The 12,035-nt window shown below is 29.7% G+C and overlaps 1 protein-coding gene across 5 annotated transcripts; it reads left to right on the top strand.

Annotated features, from left to right (window-relative positions):
• Positions 1–502: 502 nt before the first annotated feature.
• Positions 503–9,510, top strand: LOC105804270 (transcription factor TGA1). 5 transcript variants are annotated; one of them, XM_052623146.1, is made up of 10 exons: positions 503–635; positions 859–976; positions 5,903–6,132; positions 6,245–6,319; positions 6,498–6,557; positions 6,628–6,705; positions 6,786–6,849; positions 7,303–7,574; positions 8,344–8,571; positions 9,101–9,510. In XM_052623146.1, the coding sequence occupies exons 3-10, from the start codon at positions 5,977–5,979 to the stop codon at positions 9,257–9,259; spliced, it is 1,092 nt and encodes a 363-aa protein (XP_052479106.1). In that variant the 5' UTR covers positions 503–635; positions 859–976; positions 5,903–5,976; the 3' UTR covers positions 9,260–9,510. The 5 variants fall into 5 exon arrangements, with proteins under 5 accessions (XP_052479106.1, XP_052479108.1, XP_012492249.1 ...); XM_052623148.1 differs by having other exon boundaries at positions 508–635; positions 859–926; XM_012636795.2 differs by having other exon boundaries at positions 551–685; positions 859–926; positions 8,359–8,571.
• Positions 9,511–12,035: the final 2,525 nt, after the last annotated feature.

Raw genomic sequence — 12,035 nt, 5'->3', positions numbered from 1 at the left:
TACAACAACCCTACTAATAGGAAAATAAAATTGCACATTGTAATTGCGTGGACATTATCTATCTTCCTCTTCTCTTTCTTTCAAACCATTTAACAGTGAATAATAATAATAATAATAATAATAATAATAATAATAATAATATGAAAAGCAATATCACTCACCCAACCATTGAAAATTTGGAATACGCCTCTCAACCATCATCCCCATCCATACCTAAATATACATGTATAGTAATATATATATATATATATTTAATTATTCAAACCTATCCTCTTTTCAACCTTTTCTCCCTCCTACTGGATCATCCAATTTTTAATTCTTAAATATTATGTATGATTCTTTTTACTATTATTTTTATTCTATGTTGCTAACTAGTGCATACGGAATCAATGGAATCCTAGCAAGCATTAGGTCATGGCATTGAATATGTCATTTCCGGAACTAATACCATGAAAAATAGGACCAGGATATAATTGTTGTAAACAAATTAAAGTAATTGGAATAGGGACCTTTGATATTTTCTTTATAAAGTCAAAGACAGAAATATAGAGAGAAGCAATCAGAAGTGATGAGTTCAAGTTCTCTTGAAGCTTCTACTCAAATGTATGAAAGAAGTGGCCGATTTATAGTTTAAAGTAATGCCCTTCAGCAACTTGCCTCTATTAGTCTATATTTATCAAATATGGTATAGATTCCGATTTTGTGTATCCTACAACCCAACTTAAAGTGACTCATACATCTTATATTCTCCTTCTTTCTTGTCTGTTTTTTTTTTTTTCATTGAAACGAAGTTGATTAATTATATTATATAAGGCTGGCCAACTCAATTAACGAAAAGAAATTTAATTTATTCTTTAGGGAGGAGGAAGGCATTGAAGCTATTGAGACATGGAATGTTGGTGAACAAGAGCTTGAAGGGGATGAAGGTATGGATGAAGGAGAGATTCAAGTTCAACCTGTTTACTAATTCAATCTAGTAAGACTCTAAGCTGGGTTCTTGTTGTTGATGCTGGGTGTGTTTTAACTTTCTTTAAGGGCTAATTGTGCATTTCGTCGATTTTTGGAGTCATGGTTTGTGGTTTGATGTGTTGTTTTGATATCTGCTTTCTTTTTCTTTCTTTACTTCCTCTTGGATTGGGGTGATTGGGTTTTTGGAGTATAAGGGGACTGTCAATCTGGTTTTAAAGATTGGTGTTTTGGGTTTGGCAAATGATTTGAAAAGAGGATGGTGTGATGAGTTGTTTTGAGTAAGAGTATTATGGACTTACTTGTATTAAGAGTTGGATTCTATTTTGCTTCCTCACTTAAAATATGAATAAATTAATTAATCTCTATAGATAAAAGAGCAAATTAGTTTTTCTATTAAAAATTCATTAATTTCTATTGTTAAAAATTAGTCTTTAAACGTCAGAATGAGGTACACCTGGTACATCACGTGTAATTATTTGATTATTTTGTCAGCAACTCTAATTTTTAACAATAGAAATTGATAAAAGTTTTTACTAGAAAGAATCAATTTGCTCTTTAAACTAACGTATAAGGATAAATTTGTTTACTTTTTTAAATAAATAGGACAAAATATAATTTAACTTTTAATACATATGTTTCGATAATAATTTTAGTGTTGTTTTGGTTGTGGAAAGTGGGAGAAGTTTTATCTCAAGTTAAAAGTGGCGAGTGGTACCATCATTGCTTCATCCATGGCTTCGGGTTGTAGATTGTGAATTAATATAGGAGCTTTTATTTTTTAGGATTCATTAGCTTCTTAAGGTTTGGGTCAGTGATCCATGGATGTGATTTTTGTGTGGCATTGACGGAAGTCATATTCTAATTCCCTATTTGTTCGTTTTGGGTTTTCAAAGAAGAGAAATTTACGGTAATTTCAATGGTTAAAATGGATGTGAATCAGGGTGATATACTTGCTTTAAGCACTTTCTCGGGTTTCTTGATGGATTGTGTATTTGGTACATTTCTATGGTTTATGGATGATGAATAGGATTTTGATAAACAAAAAGGATACTTTCATAATTGATCCTCTAATTTTGAATATTAAGAATATGGAATTATCAACTCATTAGAATAGTCTCTTGTTGAGGAAGCTTGATCTAGTCGAGAGGTGGGGATAGAGATAAAATTTTAAAATCATGAGGAGGTTAAAGATAAAATTTTATTCTAAAATATAATTAATTTTAAGAGGGACTAAAATTACAATTTTTTTATTTTTAATAATTGAAAGACTTAAATTGAATGATTAATACTTGACAAGGGCTACTAATAATTATTTCCTATTTTACTAAAGACTTAGCCTCTGTATAAAATAAATATATATATATATATATATTTACAACGGTATAAAATTAAAATTACTTTACATATTTTTATAACTTTTTCTACAATTGATATTTTAACAATTAAACCATTAAAATTATCAATATGGTTATACGTGTCACCCATATGAAATTTTAAATTGATTCACTATTGCAATTATATCAATCTAAAATGTTTTCTTTATTAATATATATATTTAGCTGTTTAAAAAGTTTTTATGTACAACATTTAAATATAAACTTTCTTTACTCTAAATTTGATATGTATTATCTATATAAATAGAACCTAATATACAAGGATGAAATTATTAAAAAAATGAATGATAAAAATATATAAATCTAATGTAATTTTATATATAATGAGAAGGCAATTGCTTTGCTGAATCCTCAAAATTAGGTGTTGATGGTCTTCCTTTGTTTTGTACTATTTTGTTAAGAGGGAGACGTTGGATAAGTTGAGATCAGCTTTATCCCCTCTAAGCTGTGAAGGGGAAATGAGTGGAAAGCGTCAAGAATTCATAATTTAGGTCACATCACCAAGGTTTGAATAAAAATTTAAGAACAACAATTCGTTGATCATATAATTTTGCTTGTGGATTAGGTATGCCCTCTACAGCGGGATTTTTTCCTTATTTCATTTTTGCTTTAAATTTTCTAATTACTTATTACTTAATAAAAGGTTTTGGATGCCCAAATATTTTAACCTAAGAATAATTATTGGTTTGAATAAAGCTTTGCCCACTATTTTTCTCTACTTAATTCTCATATGATGAAGTGTTCACATTGTTAATTATATTTGAAAATAGCTATTTTCTAATTACACTCATTCCACGCACTCCATATTAACACAATCTTTAAATTTTAAATTTCTATTACAATCAATAAATTTTGTAATACTTTTCATATACAAAATTCCTAAAATATTTCACTTTCCGAGAAAGATTTTAAATTTAAATTATTGCTGAGAAAGTTAATTTTAAAAATATTAACATTTATGGACCCAAAAAAATATAAATGATACTTTAATTAAAAATATTACAATGTTTTGTTATTAACTAAACAAAAACACTTGCATCTTAATATTAATCAGTTTGCTCTACATTTATGTATTTTCTAATTATATATCCTAGAATTTGTTTCATAAATTTACATCCTTTTAATTTATATTGAATCATGACACACATACGAAGTGGGATAAAAGAATCTATATAAAATATACTTAAAATATTTTTTTAAGAAAAGGTGGTAAGTTCTTTTAAAAGATAATCCCAGTGAGCAACTAAAACATAAAAGAACATTTTAAAATTTTATGTTGAATAACATTTATATTCTCCATGAAAAGATAGAAAGAAAAGATTGAGAAAATAAGAAAAAAATAATAAAGAAAATGAGAGAAAATAAAAATTATATATCTCTCTACTAAAATAAAAATCTTAATTAAGTTGGTGTCACGACTCCATCCAACTCTAACTTAATTAGAAATTGACTAAAAGGTAAGTTTTAACAAAATATATTTATTTCTTTTAATAGTTTGTTACAGGTCAAAACTGAAATATGGCAAACAGTGCGTTTTAGGATTAATGAAATGGTGCGCAGTGACTTTAGCAAAAACGGGGCGTTTTGAATAAATGTTCGTACTGTTAGTTCGTTATACATATATGCAGCTGTAATTGGATGGAGGGTAACGAAATGAATATGTTTTGTTTGCTTCTTCTCTCTCAATTTCCGTTTTCTCTATTTCTCTGATTTCTCTCCTCTTTTTCCTTTTTATTCTTCTTGTTCCCTCTTCTATTTCCTATTTTTGTTTCTGCTCCTAACAAAGGTATCAAAGCAAAAATCTCCTTAATATGACTAAACGTCAAAATTTATATAAAATCTTTAATTTTTTTAAAATATACAACATCAAAGTTTGAATCGAATTGACAAAAGATAATTCATAAAAATATTTAAAGTTTTACACTAAATAACATTTATACTTCTATTTTATGTGAATGTTAAAATTGAAAATAATATTATTTTTTAATTAAACTGATTTCGGATTATTTCGTGATATTAATTTAGTTAAAGATTTAATAATAATATAAATTTATGTTGTATGTTGTGATAAACAATTAAGGTTATGTTTATATTAAATTTGATGCTCTAAGACTAAATTGAAAAGAAAAAAATTGAAATTTAATGAATGCTCTAAAGTAATCTAACATACATCGTCCTTATATAAAGTTAACAACATATCAACTTTCAAATAATAAAAGATTAATTACCTTTTAATCTTATTTCAAAGAATAAAAATTTAAAACGTGTTTATAACAAGAAGGATGAATTAAATATTGATAATAGTCTACTAATATTTAGTATTTTTATTAAATTAGTGTCATCCTTCAATCAAATCTCAATCCAATGTAGAATTTATTAAAAATATTTATTTTTACAAACAAAACAATAGATATTATTTTGAGGGGGATTTTATCTTTTCAGTTTTAGTATTCTTGTTGATCACAGCTAAAAAAAATGCAAAAGTCCAAAACAGTAAAGTACCCCCAAATTGCCGTTACCAATTTACCATGCCATCCCAAACACTAATATTAAATCAAATAAAATGAGCCTATTGTTGTCCTTTGAATTAAAAGTTGTTTTCGTAATCGAATTTTCCTTCATTATTTTTTGTTTTTCTCATAAGATGGAAGCGTGTGCATGTATGTATGTGAAAGTTGGAAGGACTTAAGAAGTGATTTTTCTTCAAGTTTTGATTGTAGCTAGTATCGAAGTTTTGTTGGTTTCTGCTTATTATTTCACTTGTGTTCATGAAAACAATACAAATTACAAGGAAACATGTAATATGTATTTCCTCTGTTTATCTCTGTACTTGTCTAATTTCTTGCGAATGCCTAAAGCTTGTCGCCAAAAAGTGTATTTGTTTAGATATCTAATTGTTGGTCAGCTTTGAAAAGAACTTAACAATGAACAAGTAAGAAAAGTTTGCACCATGTTTGGATTGCACTTAAATATTCTTTGCTTTAGTGAACCGGTGGTGATTTAGTAGTACGTTTTAGTGGTTTATGCTCATTAGGAAAGGTCCTATAGAAGAATACATCATTATTTTTTATGATAATGAAGAATTTTTTAGAGTATGAATAGGTCTACTATGACACAAGTGATAGTGAATAGTGTGCTCCAATAAAGGCAAGAGTTGACAGCTTAAAGACTGAGTTGGATAGAGGAGAATGATAATAAAAAGAGGGATTCCATGATTGGTGTTTAATATTTTATTTATGAGTTGGACAGAGATAACTAGTCCAATGATGTAGTCATCAACATAAGATTTAGGAAATCAAAATCATGATGCATCATTTTGAACATGCCTTTTGTTCCTACAAATATTGCCTAACAAAGCAAAATATAAAATTTTCCCTAGACCCCATTTGGTTTGTGTTGCATGTATGTCATTTTAGTACTTAAGAGTGTTGTTGCAATTAACTTTTATAATCATCTTCTCTGTTGCTTGTTGCATGTTTGCTATTATGCCTGTTTTTCTTACTCTTCTAGTATACATGTTTATTTCTGTTTCCTTCCAGAGTCTAAGCTCTCAATTGCCTTAGACATCAATTCAACTTGTGCAAAAGTTGCCTTCGTTATCATTTCAAAAAGCATGAACTCTCCGACCCCCCAATTTGTACCTTCAAGGTTGAGTATCTATGAGCCTATCCACCAAATTGGCATATGGGGAGAAAATTTTAAGAGAAATGGCAATCCAAATACATCTACATCTCTGATTGTCGAAGTGGATAATAAGCTAGAGAATGAGGTTAAGATTTTGGAGATATAATTCTTTACTATGTAGTAAAAACACATTTATCTGATTTTAACGATAAATAACCATATATATATATATATATATATATTGTTTTACTTTCCAGTCCGAGACTACTTCACATGAAATGCTAGCACCTACTAACAACTATGAGCAAGAGGCAAGTAAACCTATTGATAAGGTATGTAGTTATGATTGTTTATTTCTTTTACCCTTCTGAAAGATATAAATATTGAATAGGTCTAATCTTTTTGTGCATAGAATGAAGTGTCATATTAATTGTTGTAAGGTTGTAGGTGACCTTTTTGCCTTAAATAGTGGTATAATCTATTTATTCATTTTAACTTTAATGTCTACAGATACAAAGACGTCTAGCACAAAATCGTGAGGCTGCTCGTAAAAGCCGGTTGCGGAAAAAGGTAAAATGAATATGCATGCGGAAAGCCATATGTGAAGTTTTGAAATAACTTGATTTGATGTTACTTTCAGGCATACGTTCAACAGTTAGAAAATAGTCGTTTAAAGTTAATTCAGTTGGAGCAAGAGCTTCAACGAGCAACGCAACAGGTTTGAAGAAGATGAATATCATATTATATCTCTTTTTAAAATATTTTAAAGCCATTTAATAAATAAAACATTCACTGCAGGGTCTTTATATGGGTGGTGTGTTAGAAGGAAGTCATATTGGATTCTCTGGAACAGTAAACTCAGGTTTGTTTGCAACTTCCTTTATCCCTTCATGAGTGAGTAGTTCACTTCAGCAGTATCTCTTTACACTTTATGAGGAAAACTATTTCAACTTCTCTTAGCTCATCATATCTTTAGAGCCCAATGCATAGGCTCCACCTATCCATTTTTTGCTTCCCTTCACACTACTTGAAGATTATATAGAGCTTATTGTATGAGTAATATCAGAAATTACACTCTTCCAATCGAATCTAGTCTGCGTCCTGTATTTGTGTGCTATTTTAAATTGGTTGTTGGTATGTAATTGCCGAACCACCTTAAACTTCTTATGGTATGATATAAAACTTCATTGGAAACTCTCCGATGAGTTAAATGTGATCTTGATGCAATAATCCGTATCATGCCTTTTTATCTTCACTACAAGTAGATATCTATTATTTTGTGTTTCGTTGTTTACATGATCCGAGGATTCTGTAGGGATTGCTGCATTTGAGATGGAATACGGACGTTGGGTGGATGTACAACACAGACAAATATGTGAACTGAGGACTGCTTTGAATGCCCATATAAGTGATATAGAGCTTCGCATACTTGTGAAAAGTGGTATGGGCCACTATTTTGAACTTTTTCGCATGAAATCAACAGTCGCAAAGGCTGATGTTTTCTATGTGATATCTGGTGTGTGGAAAACATCAGCAGAGCGATTTTTCTCGTGGATTGGAGGGTTTCGCCCTTCAGAACTTCTTAAGGTGATGCATAATTCAGTTTAATTAACTGTAGATCATGCATTTCTATTTTCATGTAGGTCTTTTGAGGGAAAGAGCCTATAGCAGTGGGTCTAACTGCAAATTCTTTCTGCAGGTGGCACTGGTTAAATTTAAATGAACAACTACGATAGTTTCACACTTTGACTTATCTATTGATGGATTCTTATATCTTGTCTAACTTTAGGATGTTTTCTCCTCCATTTAAAAAAGACTTGAAATTTCTTTGATTAATATTTCTAGATCTTATAATCTTTGGAACAATGCTTGCTTAGGAAATCTATTCACCATGTTTATCTTGCCTTTCCTTAAGTCAATAGGGTAGCCTATCTTGAATTGTTATTCTAAATACTTTTCTTTGATCTAGACAGGTCTCTTTTAGATATTCACTTGTTACCCTTGACATCAATATTTTAGCTATCGTTGAAGAAACTGTCGGTCCATATTAGAAGACCCCCTTCCCTCCCTTTGATGCGTACATAAACAAAAGAAAATGGTTATGTACATTGAATATCTATGATAACCTTTTGCAATTATTCTCTGTTAGGGTTTCCTAGAGTTACTTATCACCGGCGAAACATTTAGTTTCACGACACAAGCATCGAACTTGGCCAAAGGCTTGTTTAACAAAGTAACTCTGTACTCATGTGTTACTAGAATGGCATAATTTCTTATATTTTATGTCGGAATTCCATTCCAAGTTATATTGCTAAATGTTGAATGATATTTATCTAGGATTATATGCTTATTATAGGTGTTGGTGCCTCAGCTTGACCCCTTGACAGAACAACAAATTTTGGAAGTTTGTAACCTGAAACAATCTTGTCAGCAAGCTGAAGACGCCCTTTCGCAAGGTCTGGAGAAACTCCAGGAAACTGTGTCTTCCACCGTGGCAGGTGGTCCAGTGGCCGAAGTTAGTTACATTCCTCAAGTGGCCACTGCAATGGAGAAGTTAGAAGCTTTAGTCAGCTTTGTGAACCAGGTACTAATTGCATCATTCCATGGTGGCACACATGAGTTTATTCTAGGAACTTTCCAGAATTAGTTTTTCTTTCCAAGTCAATATATATTACCCAGAAATTGGTTCTTTATCCATGCATTTGAACTGAAAATATAATCAACAAGTGCGAGATTTTTAATAAATTCTTATTTCATTTTCATTTCAAAATGATGTTTAACTATTTATGCTGTACCTACTGTGACAGGTAATACGGGTTATATGATAACCTAGAAAATTTTCTAATTATCTTATATTGAAAAACCTAGGGCTTCCCGGAAAGGTGCGAAACTATGGAAATCTTGGTCAATGGATTTATTTTTATGAACTAGGTTGGTGACAAACGGTTTTTGTTCAATTAGAGAACATAGCTAAGGGTCACAAAGTATGAGCACACCAAAATTAAGTTTAGTAATGTATAAGAGTCTAGATAACAAAACTTTATTGTCAAAGAGAAGCCATCTTAATGATCTTATTCAAGTTTAAACTAATGCCTATATATTTCCATACGCAGGCTGATCACCTTCGGCAGGAAACGCTACAGCAGATGTCTCGCATCCTGACAACTCGTCAGGCCGCTCGAGGCTTACTTGCTTTAGGAGAATACTTCCACCGTCTTCGAGCTTTGAGTACACTATGGGTTACCCGTCCTCCTGAACCTTCCTTGCCTTAGTGTATAAGTTCCTACATGCATGGTGGTCAATTTTAAACATAAGTAGCCTTAATTTATGCTGCCAACATTTTTTCAAGCAGCTAATTTTAAGAAAACTAAGATATCTGAGATGATGTGCATATGAGTAGTTATGATTAAATCCTAAAGGAGGATTGTGACTAAATCAATTTTCAATGCACTATTGTACATTGTATAATATTCTTAAAATAATATACATATATATATATATAGGTTCTACATTTGAGTTAACATACTCAGCTGAAACTTTCATCGTGTAACATAGTTTTGGTGTTGTTTTTGTATTATGGAAATTGCCAATGCATGATTGTGAAAAGTTGCTCATGTATTGGAAAGTTCAGGAGTATGTTAAATAAAAGCTTCACCTAGTCTTATCATTTATTTATTTTTGTTGTTTTCTTCAACTTTCGGTAAACTGAATTTAGAGAACACAAGTTATGGGTTTGGGGTAGTGCCAAGGCCACCATTTTTTTTTGTTCAAATCGTTAACATACATTTCTGTTTGTTTCACAGTTATTTGTTTCAAAACCCATATATATCTGTTATTCTGTCTTCTTGTTGCCGTTGAGTCCAGGGAGGACGTTAGGCGTTGTGTAAAGACGATAAAGATAATAGACGGTCTTAGGTACCAGAAACAAATATTATGGAACAAATCGAGTGTCAATTTCAAGATAAAACTTGTAATCATATTACGCATATAGACTCTAGAAATGAAAATAACATTTCATCTCTGAGTAAGGGTATAAATAGTCTCGTTGATATGACTTCCTTTTATTTTTCTAAGTTATATAATAAGGTCAGTTCTGTAGAAGAAAAAGTAAATAATTTAGGAGATATTAAAATTTAGACTTAAACAATGAGTCTAAAGAAATATTAATTAATGTTAATAATAAATTAGATAAGTCTTTAATAATAATAATATCGAAGTCGATGTAGATTTAGGTCATTTATATTATGGTAATGGTAAGGATAATATTTTAGTTTTATCTCAAGAAGAAAACACTTCTTCCGATGAGTCAACATCTAGGTTAAAAATTATAAAAACATAAAAACGTAAAAAGATAATAAACAAAAGAATATGATTTCCAATCCTATAAAACTCTTATAGAACATTGGAAAGAAAAATTTTCTAATAGTAATGATCAACTAGAAAGAGTTGAATACTTAAAACTAATAGAAGAACTTTATGAAAAACATAAAGATCTATTTAGTCTGCTTAATTATCATTATATGTTAAAATATGATGATAGAAGCGATTCAAGTAATTCGAAAACACGTAATTATTTAAGAAACAATCGATAAAGAAAAACTTCAAGATCAGGATGAAGACAAAAAAGTCTCAACTTATAATTCTGATGAAGAAACCACTTCATCCGAAGATGAAACTATAGACATTTCGGAACCCATGGATACTGAACCAACAGATCCTTATGGAAAATGGAAAATAGAGTCAGATAATCAAACAGATGATTATCTTATGTCTTTAAATAAAAATTTTGAAATAAACAAAGATACTATTAGAATTTTTGGTAACAACACCGAAAATATAGCTGCAAATGATGTAAAACCTGAATACCCAGGTGAAACTTCTAATCAACCTGTTCAACAAAGAATAGATGATTTAAATAAGAGAAATGTAGCCCAAGGAGGAATTTATTTAGATTTAACTAATACTCCTATTTCCAATTATGAAAAAACTATTGATGATTGGGCACAATCTATGACTATTGTTGTCAACAACAACACATGGTCAAAAGAAAAATTTTTAAATTACTTTGTTGGAACATTTCAAGGAGATGTTCTACAATTTATTAGACGACGGAAAGAGTCTGAGAAAGGTAAAGAACAAAAGGGGCAATTAATCAACCAGATAGGAACCCCTAAAGATCTTTTAAAAGGATTAACCTTAATTCTAAAAACAAAATTTTGTGGGTATTTTGATAAAAAAGATCAAGATAGCACATCTAGTTATATCCTTTTAAAGATTAAATTATGTGATATTAGATATTTAGAAGATTTTTCTAAGAAATTTCTTCATGAATATCAAAGTTAAAAAATGAAAATATGGAATTTTAGAAAATCAATATTTTCATAAACTACCCCACAGGATGAGATATGTATAAACAAATATATATCTTATTTAGAGAAGCACAAAAAACATCCGGTCTTCCAATAGAAAACTTAGATTCTATAGGTAATAGGATAAACTTTGCAAGAGAAAGAATAACTTTACATTGTTTGCAAAGTAAAGTCTTGAACAAGTTAAGTATAAATTAAGTGATAAGTATTGTAATAAAATACTAGAAAATGAATGGGAATTTAGATGTAAACAAATATATCCTAATATTTATAAAAGAGTAAAAATATAAATTAAGAAAATGGAAACCAAGAAATAAAAAATTCATGGTAAAAATCAAAAGGTTGTTAGAAGAAAACTTCTAAACCAAAGAAACAAATTTGTAAATGTTTCATATGTGATGAAGAAAGTCACATCGCTAGCAATTGTCCTAACAAAGGAAAAATGCTAGAAAAATGGTAAAAAGTCTTGAAGAATAAGATTTAGAAATATGTTTTCAAAAGGAAATAAATTCAAGAAATACTATATGAGTTAATATCGAAAATGATTCGATAATAATGATGAATATATATTTATGTTTAATATTGGAAGTAGTTCTAATAATCAATTAGAAGAAATTCCTAATTCGAAAAACAAGATATTAAATTAGGTAATTTATTTGGAGAAGAAAAAGACTTTTCG

This window comes from Gossypium raimondii, chromosome 11 (assembly GCF_025698545.1).
Source record: "Gossypium raimondii isolate GPD5lz chromosome 11, ASM2569854v1, whole genome shotgun sequence".
NCBI classification, from domain to species: Eukaryota; Viridiplantae; Streptophyta; class Magnoliopsida; order Malvales; family Malvaceae; genus Gossypium; species Gossypium raimondii.
The sequence above is the reverse complement of the archived record's forward strand: the minus strand, read 5'-3'. Positions and strand labels throughout refer to the sequence as shown.